The 24123-nt window shown below is 42.0% G+C and overlaps 1 protein-coding gene and 2 pseudogenes across 1 annotated transcript in view; all 3 read right to left on the minus strand.

Annotated features, from left to right (window-relative positions):
• Positions 1-753: 753 nt before the first annotated feature.
• Positions 754-1758, minus strand: LOC102475783 (zinc finger protein 740 pseudogene; annotated as a pseudogene).
• A 19863-nt stretch (positions 1759-21621) lies between these two features.
• On the minus strand, positions 21622-23534 carry LOC102476602 (protein FAM136A pseudogene; annotated as a pseudogene).
• A 376-nt stretch (positions 23535-23910) lies between these two features.
• Positions 23911-24123, minus strand: part of COMMD2 (COMM domain containing 2) — a gene marked incomplete in the record, with an annotated part of 5450 nt that continues 5237 nt past the window's right edge. Inside the window, 1 exon segment of the mRNA XM_027772363.1 lies at positions 23911-24123. Coding sequence (XP_027628164.1) covers positions 24057-24123 — 67 coding nt within the window.

Below are 24123 nucleotides of genomic sequence, written 5' to 3' on the forward strand. Positions count from 1 at the left end.
CTATTATAAATGAAATTGTTTTAATTTCATTTTCAGATTGTTCATTGTTCGTGTATATAAATGCAACTGGGGTTTTTTTTGTGTATTGACTTTGTATCTTACTACTTTGCTGAATTTGTTTAATGGTTTTAACAGTTTTTGTGTGTGTGTAACCTTTGGGATTTTCTACATGTAAGATCATGTCATCTGCAAACAGATATAATTTAACTTCTTTCTTTCCGTTTGGCTGCCTTTCATTTCCTCTTGTCTAATTGTTCTGGCTAGTACTACCAATATTATGTTGAATAAAAGTGGTGAAAGTCAGCGTCTCAACCTCATTCTTGAACTTAGAGAGAAAGCTTTTAGACTTTCATCAATAAATATAATGCTTGGTTTAAGTTACTCACTGAACTTTTGTTAGGGTAAGGTAGTTTCATTCTAATTCTAGCTTATTGAGTGTTTTTTTGTTTTGTTTTGTTTTTTTTTTACCTGTATCCACAGTTTATCTGCTGAAATTGCTTTTCAGTAAACAAAAACAACAAGAACAGAACAAACAAATCCCTGTCCTCCATTTTTCCCATTTCAGCTGCCAGCTGGAGTCCAAGGATGTGGGAGCCACACTTCAGTCTTGGTCCTATACCTTGAGTCCCCCCCTGACCTCAGTCAAGGGTCCAGAGATGCTGGAGGAATGCTGCAGGAACTTCTCTGAGATACTCCATAGTCTCAGATTATTTGCAGAGCTGAGGCTCTGGGGCCATGGTCCCCCGATGCACTCTTCTGGTCTCCTGGGTCCACCCCTCCAGGAGGGGGACAGGTTCAGACGGGGTGGTGGTGGGACCATCAGACCAGAGGGTGTGTGCTCTTCTGCAGGTTCTTCTGATCACTCCCACCACCCGGGGCCCCTTGCATTTATAGAGAAAACTGCCCGTCCAAAGTCTTGGACTGGCACCCTTGGCATATCCGTTTGTGTCTGAGTAATCGATCTGTCCGAGAAAAACACTGATGACATCGTTCACATGGGTAAGGCTTTTTGCCACTATGTACACGCCTGTGGCATTCCAGGTGGTACTTATGAATGAAGTGCATATCACATATATCACACTCAAATGGCTTCTCACCAGTGTGAATAAGGATGTGCCTCTTGAGGTGGTAACTGCTCCTAAAGGCTCCAAAGCAGTGTTCACAAATAAAATTTTGGGGTATCTTTACTTGAAAAGAATCATTTTGTTCCACTACCACCACCTTTTTAACAGTCTTTTATGAGTGAGAGGCCTCAGCCAAGCTGTCATCATCTTTGCGGCTCTGAGAGTTATCGCTGTCTTTCGGTGGCCCTGACTCGAGCACCTCAGCACATCAGAGCTACCTGCCCTCTTGCCATTCTCGGCCTGCTTGCTGGCAATCTGGCTCAGCATCGTCTTCTTGCTGGCTGCAGTAGGAACCAAACTCACACCTGCGAGGCCTTCACAAGCCAGAAGACTTGCCTGAGCCATGCTGATTTCTCACTCAATGCAACCTAAAAGTTCAGGAGTTCCTTGATCCACCTTTCTTTAAGACACTGTCATTCGAAGAACTGTCACCAAATAACCATGACTCTTTTGTGTCCCTTCAGTCTTGCTGCCATATTGGCCTGCCTTTGTCTTAGAACTCAGTGTCCTCCAAAGGGAAGATAGGTGTTCCCAGAATCCCTGGACTGTCTGCTCCTGCCTACTGTGTGAAGAAAGAGTCTGCCAGTCTTGGTTTTCCAATTCACTTCTCTTGACGAAGCTCACGATCACTTCCCCCTCCCCCTTGTCTATTGAGTGTTTTTTAACTATGAAAAGGAACTGAATTTTGCCAAATGCTTTTTTTGTCTCAATTGAAATAATGATGTTCCCCCACACACACCTTTATGCTGTTAATATGATACCTTACATTGATTTTCATATATTGAACCATCTTTCATTCCAGAAATAAATCCTTCTTGGCCATTGTGTATAATTGTTTTAATATACTGCTTTACTAGTTTTAATATACTGCTTTGCTAGTTTTTTGTTTTGTTTTATTTTTAGATTTTGCCATAGTGTGTGTGGTTGCTGGAGAGAAAGAAAGGGAAAGTGAGGAATCACCCCCTAGGGGGAATGGCCATGCCACAATCCCTTCTCCTCCACTCCCCTCTCAAGATTTTGTGTATGCATGCACACACACCTGGCATGATTTCCAAGCCACCAGGTCTGGGACTCAAATTGGGAAGTCAGCCATGTGGGATCTAGCATAATGGCTATGTTGCTGGACTCCCATGTAGTCGACCATGGTTTGAGTCCCAAACCCGGTGGCTTAATCTCACACTGAGTATGTGTGCATGCCCAAGATTCGGAGAGGAGATTGGAGGAGAAGGGATTGTGGAGTGGCCATCCCCCCTGGGGGGTGATTTCTCGCTTTCTGTCTCTCTGTCTCTCTCTGTCTTTCTGGTGAGCCCATGCACCCTATAGCAAAAACCTTAAAAAAAAAAAAAGGTAAAACAAAATTCTGTATTTTTATAAAACTTGGTAAAAAAGAGCATTTCAAACTGTACAGTCACCAGAAGGGCACAGTTATCAAAAATGCACACACTTCACTCGGCATCTCCAGCACCTTCAGCTTTCTGTGCCTGGTCTGTGTTGGCATCTCTCTTTTCTGCGGTGTTATTCCCAACCTGGCCAGCATCAGCTTTTCCCTTTGGGCACCTTCTCTCCCTTCTCTGCAGGGCCTTCTGAGGCGTGGGCTCTGGCTTTGGAGGAGCAGGTTTTGCTTTATCTCCTTGGGCATCCCCTTCAGCCCTTCCCTTGGGTATGGTGGCGGCCACAGCGGGATGTGGGTCGGGCAGCGGCATGCAGGCTTTGGTCCTTCCGGGGTCGCTCTCGCCTCTTCTTCACACTGCTCCCTTATTCTAGCTTTTTAAGTTGAAAAGTTAAGTTGTTGATGATGTAAGCTTTTCTCACTATCAGTTTTCCAATTGGCATTGCTTTTTCATGTCCCATAAATTTTGGTATCTTGTGTGTGTGCGCGACTTTTTTTTTTTTTTAAGTTTTTTTTGTTATAGGGTGTATGCATTCGCCAGCGAGACAGAAAGTGAGAATTCAGCCCCCAGCAGGTATGGCCATGCTGCAATTTCTTCTCCTCCTTTCTCCTCTTGGGATCTTGAGCATGCACACACACATGCGCCTGGCGTGATTTCGTAGTTGTTGTTCCTGGAAATTGGACATTTGAATCTAATACTGAGGTCAATCTGAAAATCAGATTTTCCACCCTCTCTCAGTTTGCTGTTTTTGCTTTTGTTGTAGCCTGACCTCTGTGGTGTGGACCAGCCTACACTTAAGGTCTTCTCGGGTCTTTTCTGAGCCTGCCGCTCCCCCAGGGACGATGATGTTTTGATATTCTAATTTCCTCTATATATGTGCTTGCTTTTTTTTTTTTTTTTAACTAAAACAGTTGACAATTTTATTATTTTCACATTTCACAACACAAATGAAAACTGCACTTGTCTCACTTTTCTCCTCCAAAACTACTCTTATTTTTAATTTTTTTTTTCATAGGAAGGGGGAGAGAATCTTTCTTTTTTTTTTTTTTGGGTTTTTTTTTATTTTATTTGTTTTTATTTTTTAACATTAATATGCTATACATCATTACAGTATACAAAATGAAGTTTTCATCCAAAATACATTGTCTGTTGGCTCAATCCAGTACATCAACATATGTGTTATCAACAAACAATTTTCCATTTCTTTTTTTTTTCCATCCAGAGTACACTGTATATTGTCTCAATCAAGCATATCAACAAACATGTTATTATTAGCAAGTGATCTTCCATTTCTTGTTTTCTGTATGTTTTGCTTTTTTCCCCCTATCCTTGGTTCCCTCTCTCTTACCCTCTGCCACCTCCTGTTCTCCTCCCACACTTTCTCTGTTATCTATGTTTGCTTTCTATACCATTTTCCCCCCACATTTTATTGAATCACCAAAGACCCACATCAATCCAAATACCCTCCTAGCAAACACATGTGACACATTTCCATGAGCACAAGTCTAACTTTACGCATCCTATCAAGTAGCACCTAACTGGGGCTACATATCCTACTGCAGTCATTGAATAGATATATTTTGTTTTCCTGAAACTCTTTTTTGTAACTCAATTTACATTCCTTCTCTAGGCATCATCACAGCACACAAAATGCGATCTCCCATCCAGTACACACTGCATAGTGACTCAATCATGCACATTACAAAAAATATAAATTTCCACTTCTAGTTGCTAGAATTAATTCCACCCCTCTTTCTGACCCTCTGTCCCTTCCCACCCTCCTCTCACACCACCTCTAGTGTCCAAAATTGTCCTCCATTCCCTTCCCACCCACATTGCATTGATCACACAATTTCCTACATAACCTGACTACTTTCAAAGGTGAGTTCCCTCGTTACTACTAAGAAAACCAGTTTTAACTTAAATCAAAGAACCGCCAAGGAACTTTGCTTAAAGCCCGGAAACAGGTTAGGATTCTGTTCAAATGGTAGGTGCATGAACCTATCAGTCTCATATACTTTTATCTTCTGTTCTGGTTCAATTTTCCTGATTAAATTCTGGGATATAGTATTCAACTCCAGACTTGTCCCTATGATTAAGTTAGCTACTTTCTCAGTTTTTGGACTCTTATTTCCATGTATCTGCGTTTAGTTTTCCTGATACAGCACATCCTTGAGAACTTCTTGGAGGTCTGGTCTGGTGCTGGTAAATTCTTTCAGGTTTTGTTTATCTGAGAATGTTCTTGTCTTTTCTTCCCACCTGAAAGATAATCTTGCCGGATACAGTATTCTTGGCTGAAACTGCTTCTCTCTTAACACTTGGAATATATTTTCCCATTCTCTCCTCGCTTTTATTGTTTCTGATGAGAGATCTGCTGTTAGCCTGATGGGATGTCCTTTGTAGGTAACTTGATGTTTTTCTCTTGCTAATCTTAGTATCTTGTCTTTGTCTGCAGTTTTGGTCAACCTGGCTATAATGTGTCTTGGAGAAGATCTTCTAGGGTTGATTCTATTTGGGGTCCGTTGTATTTCCTGGGACTGGATCTTTGAATGCCTCTCTAGGTTTGGAAAGTTTTCTTGCAGGATTTCCTGGAATAGATTATCAATGCCCTTATGGGTTTCCTCACCTTCTGGAATGCCAATTATCCGGATATTTGGACGTTTGATGGTATCCAGTACTTCTCGCATATTATTCTCAAATTTTTGTGCCATTTTCTCAGCCTTCATGGTGGATTTTTCTAGGCCAGCCATTTTCTCCTCTACATCTGAGATTCTATTTTCTGAATGATCTAGTCTGCTTTTAATGCTTTCCAGGGAGATTTTGACTTCTTGTATTATAGACTTCATCTCTAGCAGTTCGGTTTGAGTCTTTTGTAAAGTGTGTAATTCCACTTTTAGATCTTGCAGGAATTTCCTCATCTCTTGGAACTCGTCAATCTCTTTCTCCTTTCTCTTTAGTAGTTCATTATCTCTCTTCTCTTCCATCTCTGTTAGCTTAGACATTATGAATGATCTGAATTCCTTATCAGACATTTCCATGATTTTCACCGAACTGCTTGTGGATGAAGAGTTACTCTTTTCCCTAGGAGGAGAGGTATTTTCTTGTTTTCCCATGTTTCTCGTGATCCGGCGGTGATTTCTTGTCATCTGATGAATGTTGTGTTTTCTTTCAAATTCTGGGCTTCTTCTGCCGCTAGCTCTTTTGTTGGAGGCTTAATTATTAGTAGAAAGTCTTCATTCCCTTAAAAATCTAGTTCACAGTAGCCATCGAGAATCTTTAGAATCTTTCTTGACATGCTGTTAGCAAACACCCAGAGTCACAACTCCGTGATCTCCTGGTGAAGTAGAACAAGTTAATATAAAACTGACATAGAGAGGCCTCCCTTCATCCTTATCTGTCTGGCCGAGTCATCCCTGGCCATGTGGGCACCATCATGGGGCGGGCAGAAGGTCTCATCATTGGGGTCCCAGGCATCATGGGCACGTGGCCTCCCATGGTGGCCTCATTCCAGGAGCAGGTCCTACTGGCATCATCCCAGGAGGAGGAGGGCCATCATTGGCATATGGGGTGTTGGCATCATGCCAGGGCGAGGAGGACGGGGGAGACTGGGGGGAGGTGGGATCATGGCCCCTGCAGGAGGAGGAGCAGAGAATGGAGTAGGAGGTCTCTGCCCTTGTTGAAAGGCAGAGGTTGTTTTGTCAATCACGCTCTGAGCCTGCTCTTCCATCCATTTCTGATGGAAATTCTTTCACATTCTTTTTGTGTTTCCTACCACTGCAGTGTGTTTTTCTCATGGATGGAGAATCGTGGGTGAGGTATGTATCACCATAGTCACAATAAAACTTAGGCATGTCATTCCACAGGCCATTGGCCACTCAGTTCCATGCTGGCCACTCTGTTCCGTGCTGCCGGGAAGACTTTTTTATTTAAGTTTCTTTTTAAAAGAATTTTTATTTATTTATTTATTTAGAGAGTTTATTTTATTTTATTTTATTTGGTTACAGGGCATGTGCACTTGCCAGAGACAGAGAGAGACAGAGAGACAGAAAGCGAGAAATCACCCCCCAGAGGGAATGGCCATGCCGCAATCCCTTCTCCATTCTCCTCTCGGGATCTTGGGCATGCACACACATGAGCCTGGCGTGAGTTTAAGCCACGGGGTCTGGGAACTGAACTGTGGTCAACTACATGGTAGTCCAGCGACATAGCCATTATGCTAACTGCTGTTTTAAAAGCTTCTTGAGAGAGAAAGAGAGAACACATACTCTGACAGAGTGTCGCCATGCCATGATCCTCTCCCTGCTGCCTCCTAGCCAGCCAGGGTCACAGGGCTCATCATAGCACATTCAGGTTGACCTGGGATTCAAACTCGGGCCTTTCATGTACTTTCCATATTGTGGAACAGTGCCCTACCACCTGCACTGCTATGACTAGACCTATATAGTTGCTTTTTACTCTCCTAATCTTTAATAACTAGCTCTCAAAAGGGGAAGAAGAGGAAATGTAGAGAAGAAATAGGTGCTAGCCCTTTAAATCCCCTGGGAATCACTTCAGCCAGAGAACATGGGCTTGAAACAATGGAGTACAACAGTGCCTGCTGTTTCCTTTCTGTACCTCTGGGATCAGAAGCAGCCATCAGTTCTCAGAGCACAGATCCAGGGTATTTGGAGTACGGGGCCCTTTGCACCCACCCTGGCTCCCACACCCTGTGTACAGATTGCTCTGTGAGCACATACACGGGCCAGGCTCCCGGGGGCTCAGGGGTGGAGGATGAGTACCTGCTTCTGTGCTGAGCTGACATTTACCCAAATTTATTGCACTTACTGTCCGAGCCTTGACCTGGGAGCTACAAGCTTTCAATAGATGACAGAGTTCCAAATAGTTACATGACACAGAGCCTGCCAGGGCACTGTGTAGGTGGGGAGTCAGGCTCCTATGCTTCCTACCAAGCCATTTTCCCAGAATACTCTCTGGAGGCCTCTTATTTTAAAAATCATGGAAAATTTGGGAACAGCAGATGGCACAATGGTTACATCGTTGGACTCCCCACATGGTTGACCATGGTTCAAGTCCCAGATCCTGTGGATTGAAACTAATGCTGGGCATGTGTGTGCCCCAAATTCCAAGAATGGAGAAGGGATTGCGGTATAGCCATCACCCCTGGAGAAATCACTTTCTGTCTCTCTGTCTCTGTGTCTCCGGTGAGCACACACACTCTATAGCAAAAATCTCTCTATCCAAAAAAAAAAAATGTGGAGGATTTCAAACATTAACAAAAGCAAAGAGAATGATATAATGAATCCCTATGCACCCATCATACAGCTTCAACAACGACCAGCTGCCTCTGGCCTCACCCTCAGTTTCAGTCTCTGGTTTCAGGCCCATGTCTTCTCTGGCTTTCCCACCAAGCGTGGCTTCAAATAATAGGATGTTTGCTTTCTGCTTCAATTCCAATGGGGTCCTTCTTTCTAACCAACTAAATCAACCAACCTTCTTTCGTATCTTTCTATCTTCCTTTTTCTCTTTCTAATTTTCAATCCTGCACTCCTGACATTCTCACTCCTTAAAATACAAAAACAAAAATAACAGTAACAGCAGCAACAAAAAATAGTTTTTAATCCCTTTTAATAATATGAGAATCTGATGCACACATTGAACCTTCAACCCAGAAACAGATGCACATAAAATTTTATATGCAATTTCGGGAGCTTCATGGATACTTTGAAGTCTCCCAAAGACCCCAGGGTAAGAACGTCAGTTTTAATCTACTCTAAAAGGTAGAACACCTTCCCTAGACTCTTGAAGCCTTGGTTTTCTTTCACATATACACAGAACTGTGAGATCGGGGCAGTACCCAATTCCATGTCCTTTTGGTTGTACTATTCAGGCAACCAGGTAGAAGAAACATCCTGCCTTTTCCAATCCTGGAGAGTGACCCACAGACCCAGAGCTCCCCAGCATTGTTCATATTAACCTCATGCTACCTCGGCTCAGATATTTCTCTGCCTCTTTGAACACTCTTCTGACAAGTATATTTGAAACTACAAAGGTGTTTGTGTTTCTTTGATAAGTTCAATTTATGCTTGGCTCTATTATTTACTATTTCGTGGGGAATCTCAAGGATGAACCAATCAACTAGCATCTACACGATTTGCATAGAAGGTTGGTTGAGTCCTTCGGGACTCTTTTCTCTAGCATTCTCTCTAGTTATTCCTCTGATGCTGTACTTTAACCTGCCACACATCATAACCACCTGTGCGGTTTTTAAATGAAGAAAAGAGGTGGGCTCAGATGAGCCCATCCCGGGTTTATTGACCTTGGGACCAGAAATGAGAACCCTGTTCTAATACTATGAATAAAGAACTAATATTGCTATTAGAACTGGAGGTCTGGGAGAAGAGTAAAATGGTTTCACAGATTATAGCTCAGTTAGAGAGCTATATTTAGTCTTTAAATTAAAAAAAAAGGCAGGAAGTGTTCAGAAGAAACATTTAGAAGGAATTTGACATATATTAAGCACCCTGGGGTAATATTTAAAATATACCACAGGTTAAGTATCCCTTATCCAAAGTGCTTGAATGCTTGAGACTGTTTCAGATTTTATATTTTATATATGTGTATGTGTGTGTGAGGATCTAAGAGTCGAGTGCAGAGCCAAGCGGAGGGTGTTTGATGAAACAAAATTGGCCACCGACTGGCTGTTACTGAAACTAGGTGATGGGTAAGTACGTGAGGATTCCGTCTACTGGTCTATCTACTTCACAGAAATCCCAGAGCTTCCATAGTTAAGCTCCATTTCTACAAAGGCTTTACCCTTGATGTTTGCATCACTAGAAGATTCCTCTTCGTGGTTTTCCAGAATAATGGAACTTGCAGTCCTGTGGGTGAATTAATTCTCTACCTCTTGCAATTAAGCTTCTTCCCTCCCTCTACAGATGATTCCAGAGATTTTAGGGCTAATATTTACTCAAAGCTCACATTCTAGCTACTAAGTTCTTTCTCACCACAAGCACGCCTCGCAAGGGAACTTCTCATCATCAGCCCTGGGGTAACAGCACCAGAAGGTCTTCTTTCCCCATCACTATTTCTTTTTTGAGAGGTTTTTGCTATAGGGCATGTGCACTCACCAGAAAGACGGAGAGAGACAGAGAGACAGAAAGCAAGAAATCACCCCCTAGGGGGGATGGCCACACTGCGATCCCTTCTCCATTCTCCTCTCGGGATCTTGGGCACGCACGCACACGCGTCCAAGGTTTAAGCCACTGAGTCCAGGACTCAAACTGCGGTCAACTACGTGGGAGTCCAGCAACATAGTCATTATGCCAACTGCCAACAGAAAGTGAGAAATCACCCCCTAGGGGGATGGCCATGCCACAATCCCTTCTCCTTCATTCTCCTCTCAGGATCTTGGGCATGCATGCGCACATGCCCGGCATGAGTTTTAAGCCACCAGGTCCGGGGCTTGAACCGTGGTTGACTACGTAGGAGCTCAGCACTGTAACCATTCACCATTTGCTGGCCCCTTAAGCCTCTTTTAAAAAGGATTTTATGGATGTGATTGGTTGAAAAGGAGTCTGGGGAGGATAGCTTGAAAACAAGTGGCTGCTCTTAGCAAGATTTATAGCAAGAGCCTTGTTTTGGAGTGTGGTCCTCAGTTTATCCACTCAGAAACGTAAGAGTTAGCACACGTAGACACAATGGGAGTCTGAGGGCTGATGAATGCCAGATAATTAGCTTGCAGTGGGAAACATAACCACAAGCAGGCCCTGAATCCATGTTTTCTGGTTAGCACATTTTCTGTCTATGGGAAACTTTTTATGCAAAGCCAAATTATAATCAGAAGGGTATTTAGTAAGCACAAGCTCTAGAACAATGAATTTTCAACTAGGAAGAGTTGCTGTCCCTGTGGGTTCGGTTGAGGGAGGGAAATTTTTTAATATATGGTTTGTGTGATTTTTTTTCCCCTTTTTAGTATATGTAATTAGAAAAGGCATAGACAATATTATAATTCAGTGATATTTGGGGAGAGGATTAAAGTCTTCTTGCTTTCATAATGAAAATTATGAAAAGGTTCAACAAAATCTTTGGGGATGGTGATTCAACTGGGAGGGTGGGAATCTACAAATCAGACTCTCTGGAGGGTCTAGGATTTATTTTTGTTTTTCAAAATAAGGCAAGAAAACATTGTTTACTGAGGCTATACATAAAAGCCATACATGAGACAATTCACTTTTTGCATAATCCAAAAATGTGTTGTTCTCAAGTTTTCACTAAACAGTTTTGTGATGAAAATGATCATATTTAGTGTATGATTATTAGTCACTAACCATGAGAACTGATGTAAAAATGTATGGTTACCTATGAAGTATTATTACTTTATAGTGTATAGCATAGCATAAAGTTCTGCTGGTTTCGTGACCAAATTCTGCAGCTAGCTCAAATCACATTTGGTGGTCTCTCTTCTCGAAAGACTCTATTTTTTTCATTCTTCTTCCCTCCCTTCCTCTCTCTCTGTCCCCTTCCTTTGTGCTAAAGGACACATATACTCACCAGAAAGAAACTCAGATAGACAGGAAAAGGAGAAAGCTCCCTCTCCACCCTGCCACCGTGTGGAATGGTCACACTACAGTCCCTTCTCCAGCACTCTCTCTCCTATTGGGATTTTGAGTATGCACACACACGTGCCCAGTGTGTTACTCAAGCCACTGGGTCTGGGACTTAACTGTATGGTTAGCCATGTGGGATCTGGTTGCCTTAACCACCAGGCCATGCAGTTGGCCCTCTTCTTTTTTTTTTGAAGTTCATTTATTGATTTCTTCAGAGAGAGAGAGAGAGAGAGAGAGAGAGAGAACATGGATCTGGATACTGCTGAATGGATTATTCGAATTTCATGTTCTCCAATAGTCTAGACTATCAGTGAAGCATGATAATCACAGTAAAACTGCCACATTCTTAACTTTTGCTGTACATCAGTCATGTGGAAAGATTTTACAGATACCAGGTCAATTACATCAGAATCTCTAAAGGTGGGACTCGACAATCAGAATTTTCAAAACTCTGAAGCGGGTTGAGAATGGTAATGAGTGTGCCGTGTAGTTGTTGATCACTCGTAGTTTCGTACGTTTTCTCCTACAGGGCTCAGCGACCCGTCAACAGAGCTCACTGTATAAGCTACTGGCTTCCCTCCTATTTATTCATCCATTTGTTCACTGATTTGTTTAGCTACTCTACCAGGTACCCTTCTAGGCACTGTTTCACTTGATAATGACTTAACTGTCATGTTTCTACCTTATTTCTACAAACTGCAGTGTAACAAAAGGGTTCAAGACTAATTTTAAGGAAAAAAAGAGTCTAGGGCTAGCTCCCTGACCTGTTGGTGAAGGCAGCTGAATACCACATGACTGATCATATGGTTCAAGTCCCAGACTTGGTGGCTTGAGAAACAGGCTGAGCATACATTGTGGATGCCCCAAATTCTGAAAGGATAAAGAAATGGAGGAGAAGGGATTACAGTGAGACCATTCCCCGTGAAAGGTGCTTTGATCCCCAAACCCCCTCATTCCTCTCTCTCTCTCTCTATGAACACATGCAGCTTATAGGAAACATATAAATATGTAAAAATTTTAAAAGTCTGGTGATAGAGAATATACAGAAAGCAAATAAAGGGAACACTAGTATGATAATTAAGGTTGTAATTTTGATAATTTTGAATCTTGTCTCCCGAGCCATACCATGAGATCTGATAAGGTTGTTGCAGTCATCCTTTACTATCCTAAAATGATCCTAACTTTTACATACATGACAATTTGCAGAGCTGCTTAACAACATTTCCATTCTATTAAAAAAAAAAGTCTGTGGGGCCAGCAGGTGGTGTAGTGGTTAAGGCACTGCCCTCCTGCATGGCTGACTGCTGTTTGAGTTCTAGACCCGGAGGCTTGCTTTCTCACTTTCCCTCTCTCTCTAGTGAGTGCACGTGCCCCATAACAAATTAAAAAATAATAACAATAAATAAAATGAAATAATAATTCTAAAAAATAAATGAACTTTTAAAAAGTATGCAATCTGTAAATTAATCTAGCACTCTGAGGCATTTTGGATTAAACAGAGGATAAATATATTAAACATATATCAGGTTTCCTGCAGAATATCAAGGGAGCATCCTGAGACCAGGTCCTTGAAGGACGAGAACATGAAGAGGTGAAACAGACCATCAAATATTCCGTGAGCCTGCCACAAACATGAATTTAGGTCACATATTCCCTCTGAGTCCTGGGCTTCCAGAATTCCAAGAAAGACATTTACAGACTCGGAACGGATAGTGGAGAGCATGGTCCCTTGTCTGACAGTTCCAACAGACTATACTAAGTTGGGAAGAGATGAGTCCCCAAATGTAAACTGGGGTGCAATGACCAAAACACCAAAGAGATCAATAAAAACAAAAACAAAAACAAAACTCCTTTCTGATACCCCTTGTGAGGATGAATCACTCCCTGATTAGCGGAGGTCCTTGCTGGCTGCAGCTCTTTGCCTGCCTATCACGCCATCCCTGAACTGATGTTGTTCGGGGCCTTTCTGTTTCCTGCAGGAGCTCATGAACCCCGGCTGCATAATCTGAACAGCGTCCCAGAGATCCCCCAGTGTGGCTATTCCAAAACTAGTTTAGGAATATTCACTTTCTGTTTTTTAGTTTAGTACCCATTCTGAGGAGTGAGTTTAAGACAAAGTAATAGCTTTTTCTCTGTTCTACTATAGATACATTTTTAAAGGTTTTACTTTTCTAATTTGAAGAACATACAGAATGAATGTGGGGAGACATAAATCCTTAGTTGCTTTCCTATCTTTTCTAAATCTTTAGAATGTCCACAGAAACTCTTTCATTTTAGTAAAAATATTGTTTAAGTTGAATTAAAACAAAACAAAAAACTAGTGTGGGGCCCGGCAGGTGGTGTGGTGGTTAAGGTGGCTGGACTCCCACATGACTGATTGTGGTTCAAGTCCTGGACCTGGCGACTTGCTTTCTCACTTTCCTTCTCTCTCTCTGTATCTCTCTGGTCAACTTCAAAAAAAATAAAATAAAATAATTACAATGAATAAAATTAAATAATTCTTAAAAAAAAAAAAAAAACAACTAGTCTTGGGACCAGCAATTGGCATAATGGCTATGTCGCTAGATTCCCATGTAGTTGACTACTATTTGAGTCCCAGACCCGGTGGCTTAAACTCACGCTGGGTGCTTGTGCGTGCGCGCCTAAGATCCTGAGAGAAGAATGGAGAAGGGATTGCAGCATAGCCATCTCTCCTGGGGAGTGATTTCTTGCTTTCTTGCTAAGTGAAAGAAGCCAGCTACAAAAGGCTATATATTATATAATTTCACATGTATGAAATGTCCAGAATAGGTAAATCCACAGAATGTACATTAGTGATTGTCAGGGGCTAGCGCGAGGGAAAAACAAAATGACTACTAATAATTATGGTTTTTTGAGGGGGAGAAGTGATAAAAATATTCTGTAATTAGAATGGCTACACAACTTCGTGAATATATGAAAAACCAGTGATTTGTATACTTTGAAAGGATAAATTTTATGTTACAGTAATTACATATTTTTAATTTAATTTTTTAGAGATTTGTGCTATAGGGTGCATGGGCTTGCCAGAGAGACAGAGACAGAGACAGAAAGTGAGAAATCACCCCCAAGGGGGGGATGCCCACATTACAGTCCATTCTCTTCTCAGGATTTTGGTTATGCACACACGTGCCCAGTGTGAGTTTCAAGCCTCCAGGTTCGAGACTTGAACCATGGTTGATCCTGTGGATGTACGGCATCTTACCACTATGCCACCTGCTGGCCCCAATTATATACATACATACATACATACATACATACATACATACATACACACACACACACACATATATATATATATATATATTTTTTTTTTTTTAAAGGGAGAGAGGAGGCTTAATGAGAGGTCTGGCATGAAAATAAATTGTTCAAAGGGTGTAAGAAAGGAATAGAATTGGGTATTTGTGTCAGCGAAGACAGAATGGAGGGGGAAAGCATAGAAAAGAATTCCCAATAATTACATCCTTGAAAACCTAAGCATAAAAGAAAAAACAATCACATTGCTCATACTATGTTATAGATCATTTTTGCTTTTCTGAAAAGCAAAAGTGGTAACTTACCTGTTTTAGATACAACAGTAAAAAAGTCACCTGCAGCCTTTCTCAGGCTCTCCTTTTAGCCTATGAACTGCACAAGTCTCAGCTGCAAACCCAGAGATTCTGTTATACTGCAGCACGTACCCTCACTGAGCTTTGTAAGAAGTTTTTTATTTATTTGGATAAAAGCATACGGTTTTCAGACCATGCCAGGAAATCATATCCAAACCATCTATACTTGCCCCAGTGAAACTCAGACTTCCTTGGATTTTCTTTTCCTCATTCTCTGAATTTTAATCTGTGTGTTTTTAGTCTGAGTTAACTGAGAAGCCTTTTCGTTCTGTGAACTAAGCACATTCCTTCAAAACCACAGGCATCCACTTCTCATTGGATTTATGACAATCACAACACTGGCACGCAGGTAAAAGAGAACTCCATTTGCCTTTCCCATCACACCTCTGGTTACCTCAGGGAACCCCATTTCAGTGGAAAAAGAATAAGGCTCATTTCTGCCGTCCTGGCCATGACAGAGGTTTCCCCAGTATTCTGCAGCGACTTAACATCTCCTCTGGCCATTTCCATAGCCCTGGCCATTCAATCGCATTCGAGTTTTGCTCTCCAGAAGGTGCAGTTTCAAGGAAAAGCAGTTCCAGCAGACACCAGACCAGAGGAACTCCCGTTCTTCAGAATCACCCCCTCAGGAGATTCCTTTCTGCAGCCTAATGAGCTTACGGATTAAACTATTTTAGAGGATGGAAGGGCCTGAGAACGTTCTAAAGTCTGAGAAGATTAGGACTTTATCCTTTTTTTTTTTTTTTTTGACACACAACATGGATCACTCTAAGCACTTACTAAATATTTAACAGATATTAAAAAATACCATGTAAAAAATAAGCTTGAAAAGGTTTCAAAACCTGCCTTTTCTAGCAACACAGTGCCATACATAAGTGGGTGGATTAGAAATACTTCCAACAATAACGAGCATAATGTACACTATTGTATTAAAAAGTACTCATCTATATAGAGTTGCTTAGGTTTAGGATGACAATGACCTGAGTAAAAGCCAAGTTTTACAGATTAAAGTAGCTATTTATATTGCTGGATGTTTCTTTTCACTTTAGGCTCATTAAGGAAATCAAATTCCTCCCCCTGCATTTCTGCATTATGGTATAGAGAATTGTATAGACTCATGGCTATCAAGCATACGTCAGGTATTTGAGTTCCTGGGCAGAGTGGAGCTATAAGAACATGAGACAGAGAGCCATGCATATTTAGTGATTAGGCCCAGTGAGGGTGGCTAGGTGGCAGGGTGCTGTTTTGCAAAAAGGAGCTGCATGGGAAGGCTCTGGGTTTGATTCCCAGGTCAGCCTGAACACGCTGGCATGCCCGCAGTGTGCCTATGATCCCGGCTGGCTGGAACGCAGGGGTGCGGGGATTGCGGCCTAACAGAGCCTACTGGGTTTCCTCTCTTTCTCTCATGGAAGATACAAACTTAAAAAAAGTCAGTAGTCAAATCATTCAAAGTTTGGAAAGCTTGCTGAACTAACCACATTAATGGTGGAATTGGGCTGGTTTCATTGTGTTTAAGTAACAGCCATGGTGGTTTTAAAAGTGAACGTGTTTATGTTAGAGGTAGTATATGTATGACAGCCTCGCTAACAAAATCTTTTCTACAGTTTGTGGAAGAAAAGACAAGGCATGAGAGTAACCTGGGATTATAGAATTTTTAGAAAAGCCAGTTAAGGAAGGACACGTCAAATACATACATATACATATATTGTATTTTTTTGCTGTAAGGCACATGCACTCACCGAAGAAAGACAGAGAGACAAGCAAAGTGAGGAATCACCCGTCAGGGGGGATGGCCATACCACAATTCCTTTTCCTCTATTCTCCTCTTGGGATTTTGAGCACATATGCACATGCACCTGGTGTGTTTTTCAGCCCACCAGGTCTGGAACTCGAACCATGGAGTTGAGCATTTGGGATCTAGTGTCTTAACCCCCACATTACCTGCTGGCCCTCAAATACATATTTTAAAAATATCAGTAAGTACAGAGAATAAATTATACAGAAGGACTTTCATACAACAGCTGATAGAACTTGTTGACCACAAGGGCAGTAAGAAAACTGCATAGGACTGTGTTTTCCCGTGGAGAATTAAAAACCATGTAGATGAAGTATTACCTAGAAGAAGAGAACTGGCTTAAGGTCTTGAAATTCCCATACTTCTCTCACTAATATGGAAGAAAAAAGATAGGGGGGAAAAAAAGACTCCCATGTAAGTCTTTCATAAAAACCTCAGTGTGCTTACCTGATGTCCTTTGGGAACTAAGTAATTTCTTTCTTTCTCCCAAAAGAGAGAGAGACAATACTCCTAACAAGTTAACAAGGTCTAAGCCCTCAGCTGGCCCCAGAATAGGGGCACACGTGTGCCCAGTGTACTCAGAGAGGTCTCTGGACCCGAGCTGGAAACCTTCCCATGTGGGACTCCTCGCAGACTGCCTCATTTTACTGCAGAACCCCTCTCTGGCTCCTAGGAGCTGAGTAATTGTTGAGTAACAGCTTTTCCAGAGAGCTATATGTTTATCACTCAAAAAAATGTTGAATAAGAATATTGTGCTTTTTTTAAAAAAAGAGAGATTTTGCTATAGGGCGTGTGTGTTCGCCAGAGAGACAGAGAAGAGAATGCAAGCAAAAAATCACCACCCGAGGGGGAATGGCCACCCTGCAATCTCTTCTCCTCCATTTTTCACTGGGAATTTTGGGTCAGCACACATGTATAGGTGCCTAGCATAAGTTTCAAGCTGCCAGGTCCTGGACTCGAACTGCAGCCAGCCATGTGGGAGTCCAGTGATGTAACCACTATGCCATCTGCTGGTCCCCAAAATATTATATTTAAAATGTAATTAAGTTCTCTGCTTTTTATTCTGTATCCCTTGAGACTAAACTTTAACCCTAAGTATTATGAAAATCATTCAGACTCATTGTAGAAATTGAAAAGGCAAAGAAACAGCTATAACTCTACCACCCAGAAACAACCAGTTAACACTTTCTAGTTTCTTAAAGAGTATATTAGATATGATTAAAGGCTATAAAATGATGGTATCTTCAGTCTACACAACTATTTCGATAAAGGTAAATGTTTATTATTTTCTATGGCGTGGTGCCATGCTAAGCATTCTGTATACATGGTTCATTCAGTCCTTACCAGCCAATGTGGTAGGTGATCCTAAATCCCTATCCCCGAGATGAAGAGGACAGACTCAGAATTTACCAAAGATCCGAAGAAGCCACAGGACCTAAAATCAAACCCTTTGTCTCATTCCAAAGACTGACCTCTTAACCTTTTCGCTAGATTTTAACCTTAAAGGCCACATATTGTTACAAATTCATTATTTTTTTAATGTTAGGTTTATAACATAGGGTGGTCTACAGAGAGACACAGAGTCAGAGGGAAAGTGAAAAACACTCCCACCCCGGGGGCCGAGGGGGAGTCCACACCACAATACCTTCTTCTCCATTCTCCTCTCAGGATTTTGGACACACATGTACATGTGCCAGGCATGATTTTTAAAGCAGGGTCCAGGACTCGAACTTCAGAGTTGGCCATGTGGGATCCAGCGTCTTAACCACCATGCCACCTGCTGGCCCTGTTATGAATTTTAAGTGTCAGAAAGTCTTTTCTTTGGTTCTCAAAGAAAATACATCATCTTCTTATGGTATACTCACCACCTCTCCAATTTGCTGCTTTAAATTTTCTGAGGGTTGGAAACATCAGTAACAAAATATGTCTGTTGGCATTTCGTGAAACACTGGAGATTTCCAATGAGTGAAGGATAGATAGATCTATATATTGGTTTGTGCTCACAGATCTATCCCGAGGTGAGATGTTAACCACGCTGGTTTTGAGACATGAAGAATATGACACTTAAGACTAAACAAGTACCTCTGAATCTTGAAATAGTGACATCCTCATAATTGAGTTTTAATAAAAATTTAGATAAAAATGTAAAAAATTCATTCCCCAGAGCCAAGAAACCTGGGTCACATTGGAGAGTAGAGATGACAACTGTAGAAAATTAAAATCACATACAAGCTACAGAAAAGATACCCAGTGTGCCATAAAACAAACAGGGCAGGGGTCCATAAGCACATGGACTGTGGGAGGCTGGACGGTAGTGCAGCAGTAATGCAACCCCCCTACCAGGCTGACTGTGGGAAGGTTCGTGGTTCAAGTCTAGAGACTTCCAAGGCACAGAGGATGCCTGTGCCCATGACCCAGGGCTCTTGAGGCTGGAGGTGGCTCATAGCACGAGGTACCCATCTCTCCCTGGGTCTCTCTTGTTCATGGGGCAAAAACAAATCATCTTAAAAACAAAAACTGGGGCCAGCAAACAGCATAGCAGTTATGTCACTGGACTCCCATATGGATGACTGCAGTTCAAGTCCTGACCTGGTGGCTTGAAACTCACACTGGGCATATGTGGGTACGTGCCCAAAATCCCGAAAGAGGGACCAGCAGTTAGCGTAATGGCTATGCTGTTGGACTCCCATGTAGTCGACCACAGTTCACGGTCAGGGCCCGGTGGCTTAAACTCATGTGAATGCGTGCATGCCCAAGATCCTGAGAGGAGAATGGGGGTGAAGAGATTGCAGATGGCCATCCCCTGTGGGGGTGATTTCTCGCTTTCCCTCTCACTGTCTCTGTCTCTCTTCAGCCAATATATGCATTCTAAGGTAAAAATCCTCTAAAAAAACCCCCAAACCCAAATAAAAGAATGTTTGAACAAGAAAAGGAAGAGACTCATCTACGGCCTATACTAAAAGACAGATCCCAGATTCTCAAAGGTAGAGAGGGAGGAGCCCCAAAGGTGAAGAAGCTGAAAAGTAAGAGAGTACAGAGAAAGGAAGTAGGGTTTTTGATATAAAAAAAAGTATATAGACTAACATGCTTTCTTGTTTTGACTGGGGTTAAGAATAGCAGGCAAGATAGAAGGAAGGTTGCCTTGAGGGGACACTTTAAGGCTATTACTTCAATCTTCACTGGAGTTAGCTGTTTATCTTCTATCAAATGTGAATAAATAAGCCTCATGGATCTATTTTTATCATATAAGCTTGGCAAACGTGTTATTATTATTTTTATAATCATTTAATTATTATTATTGTTTTAATTTAATTTGCTACAGGCACATATATTCACCAGAGAGAGATGGGGGAGGGGAGGGAAAATGAGAAAGCAAACTGTCAGGTCTGGTACTTAAATTAGTCAGCTATGTGGGAGTCCACTGCTTTAATCACCACACTACCTGCTGGCCCCCGGACATGTTACTTTTTTTTTTTTAAAGATTTCTTTATTTATTATTCAGTTTCACCAGAGAGAGAGAGAGAGAGACAGAGAGAGAGAAAAACATGAGAAAGCTACCAGGCCTGGGACTCAAACTATGGGTGGCCATGTGAGAGTCCAGCACCTTAACCACCACACCACCTGCTGGCCACAGACATGTTACTTTTAAACCCCATGACAGAAGACATGCTCCTATTTTGTGTAATATATAACATTTACTTTTGTTTGTGAGATGAAGTTTCCATAATCAAGTTGTCACTGTAATTAAAAATGACTTCTGATTATAGTTTGTCAGTATCTGATAAAATACTTGTTTTCACAACTGCACATGTATCTACAGAAAACGGGTGGGCCAGATGCCTGTAGGGGACAATAGGTGACAATTTTCCCCCCACTGGCCCATTACCTGAGTAGGTGTAGTGCTCATAGGGTCTAGACTGTGGTTTGGTTCTAAAGGCCTTCCTGTGTGGTCTCATGGGGCTGAGACTCTAATGATAAGGCCCTGGATACATAGTTAAGACTGAACCCCCGTTTCCACCCTTTCATACCATCCTCCTCCAGCTGTCTGCCACCACTCCTGCACTCTCTCAGGCTGACCTTTCAAATCAGCATCTGAGATTTTCAAGCCACTAGCTTTGGTTATCTACTATAAAACAAAGCAAAATCGAGTTTGTAAGGAAGAAAGGATATTTGCTTATAATATAGTAAACATGACCTGCCTTCCCCCTTCTATAGTTTATACAAAATTATAAAAAGCAATTGCAATCCACATCTAGATCATCAAGAATTGATTACATTATTCCTAAAATCCATTATTTATAATTGTCTGTACTTACTACTTACTACTTATAAGTATACACACAAACTTATTATAACTTTAAACAATGGCATGTCTCTTAGATGTTTTGAGGATGGGGAAAAATCCTTGATAAAAGGCAATATATAATCACACAAACTTGTGTAAATTTTAGCCATTTAGCCATAATAACTCAAACTTAAGTAATATGATAAAAACATTTTTTGTTTTTAGAGAGTTTTTTTGCTATAGGGCATGTATGCTTGCCAGAAAGCCAGAGACAGAAAAAGTGAGAAATCACATCTCGCCCACTGGGGGGCGGGATGTGCATGCTACAATCCCTTCTCTTCTGTTCTCTTTTCGGGACTTGGGGCAGACAATGCACATATGCCTAGCTTGAGTTTCAAGCTGCCAAGTCTGGGATTCCAGCTGTGGTCGGCCATGTGGGAGGTATAACACCCTAACCATTATGCCAACTGTTGTCCCCCAATCTTTCTTTATATGCAAAGAAAAATGCACAAACTGCCTATACCACTAATATATATATATTTTTTTATTTTTTATTTTTATTTATTTATTTATTTATTTACAGGTTTTTGCCATAGGGTGCGTGCGCTTTCCAGAGAGACTGAATGGAAGAAATTACCCCCTGAGGGGATGGCCAACCCACAATCCCTTCTCTTTCATTTTCTTCCAGGAATTCTGGGTACACACGCACACATGCCTAGTGAGAGCCTCAAGCCACAGAGCCCAGGACCTGAACTGCAGTAGACCACGTGGGAGTCTAGCACCTCAACCACTATGTCACCAGCTGGCCCCCCCAATAAAATTTTTTTTAAAAATCATATTATTTCCAGTTTTGTGTACCTATTAACATTGTGAGATGCTTTTATTTAAAGTAACTTGTAAAGAATTATTTAACTGTATTTATTGTTACTATTAATTTTTTGGAGGGGAATTAAACTTTATTTTTAAAAAGTCAAATCACTAAAAAAAAAAATCACAGTCTTGAAAAATATAGCAGGCAGGCTATATTACCATTTCAATTAATCTGACAAAGAGACAACAAGGTGCTTATCAAAAGGACAGGGTGCCACACTGGGGCAGGAACACTGCATGCTGCAAAGGCCCCAGGCCAAAATGGTATTTGGTAATGGGAGACTGCCCCTCTTTTGCCCCAAGGGATTCCCAGCTCATCCTAGCCACCTTGCTTACTTTCCCCCCCTGACTTCTGACTTCTGTGGCCAGGGGACTGTCTCAGTAGGACTCTGTGAACTCTGGGAACTAAGTCAGCCATGCGAGTGTAGGCTTTCTTCCATTCTGTTCTAGGAAAACCAGGTGTTCCACATGGAGTACCTCACAACTCGCTTAAGCAACCAGCTATTTCTCTTTTACTGTTCACTCTTGGGTGCCAGAATATATCACAATGAAAATCCCTTCCTATCAAGGGAAAACTTACTGTAAGACTGTCTCATCATTCTGTGAAGACAGCGTCAGGGCCAGGCAGTAAGAGGGAACCTCTGCGTTCCACACTCAGCGTGCTGATACTTCTCAGTTTTCACCTGGTCTCCAGGCTGAAAGGTGTGATCGTAGGAATCCGAAGAAATACACATCCGTATCTGATGGCCAGTCAAGGTTGTCCATAAAGAACTGTTTCAACATTGTTACCCAAACTACTCTCCCTCCCAACTCCACATTTACAACTCTGTGTCCTTGTACACAAAACAATACCAAGCAAAACAAAGACCCAGAAACCTTTTCTGCTTCTAAATAGTGTCTTCATTTGAGTTGTGTTTTACAATTCATACAAAGGGTGCTGCGACACTACTTGTAAACTGCTTGGCAACAGTGAAATACCTCTCCTCGAACCGCGCGCCAGGTCACAGGCAGGGAGAGGGGCTGGCCAGTACGTTGGTGTCTGTGCAGGAAGAATCCAGCTCCGTGGAGGGCTCTCACTTGGTAAAAGGGAGAGTCCTACTTCAGGACAAGCACCTGCCACCTGAAACTCAGGTTCTGAAACATTCTTGTGCTCTCTCTGACCCAAATTTTAGCACCTGTTTTTTCCATTTCAATCTCTAGGATCAAAGGGTAAAAGAACCAGTGGTCACAGGCAAGTGACATATGCCTTAAACTGTTGCCATCCTTAATTTCTTCATAAACTTTGCTTAAAAGACTAAAACTCCCATTGCTCTTTTCAAATATATTCCTGCCCTCCGCCCCAAAGGTCACTGGCCCCTTAGATGTCAGTGATTTCTTCATCTTCTCGGTTGGAGCTAATCTGAGGTGCATGTGGCCATTCACACACCTGGACTCCCAACTGTCCAGCTGCAGCGTCGCCTGAGGCTCCTTGCTCCCTGAGTGTGTCTTGGCTTTGTTGTTGCAATGCATGGTGCACTGGGCCCGGCAGTCCTGGAACTTCAGCTCATTTGTCACCAAGGCCTGGGCTTGGGCCAGAGGCACATGACGGTGCTCGAGGCACTGATGCACCTGCCACATGGAAGCCTGGTTGTCCTCACAGCAGCCGGCGCTGCACCGGAACACGAGGCCCTCCATCTTCCTTCCGGGTGTTCTCTCACTCCAGGCTCTTCACCATAGAGGCCACTGCTTCCTGGACCTGGAGCTGCTGCAGCCCTGCCATGGTGACCCTGCGCTGTCTATTTTTTAATTTGCTATAGGGGATGTGTGCTCACCAGAGAGAGTGAAAGTGAGAAAGCAAGCCAGCAGGCCCGGGACTTGAAGATGGTAGGTCATGCAGGAGTCTGGTGCCTCAGCCACACCACCTTCTGGCCCACAGGAATACTTTCAAAAGTCTAAATCACTAGTGGTCTAGGAATACTCTGAATAGTGATAGTATAATCATGAATTTTATTTTCAAACTGTTATCAATAAGGAGGAAAAAAATAAAAAGCTAAGCAGTCAAAAGAGGTACCAAAAGCAGGGTGATCGTTCATATATACAGAAGGTAAGAACACTGCAGACTCATTTCAGGCTGACTCAGTCCTATTTACACACTTAAATACAAAATACATCTCAGTCTGTTAAACTGATCACGTTCAGCACCAGGAAAGGAGCTTCACTTTAGCATCTGATCATGGACTCAATGGTCTGGAACAAGAGATTTCACGAAATCTTATTGTATTTATCACCACCAGTTAATAAAAAAGTTAATGGTGAAAAGTGATTTCTATATATCATCAATTGACAAATGATACAAAGGGACAAAAGCTGTGAGCTGGTTCTACTTGATGTTGCGGACGACTCTCCTGCAGTGGTTAGTCTTCATTTCCTCTAACACTTGTTCCAGC

The sequence above is a fragment of the Tupaia chinensis genome, unplaced genomic scaffold, assembly GCF_000334495.1.
Source record: "Tupaia chinensis unplaced genomic scaffold, TupChi_1.0 Scaffold000272_1, whole genome shotgun sequence".
In the NCBI taxonomy this organism is placed as follows: Eukaryota; Metazoa; Chordata; class Mammalia; order Scandentia; family Tupaiidae; genus Tupaia; species Tupaia belangeri.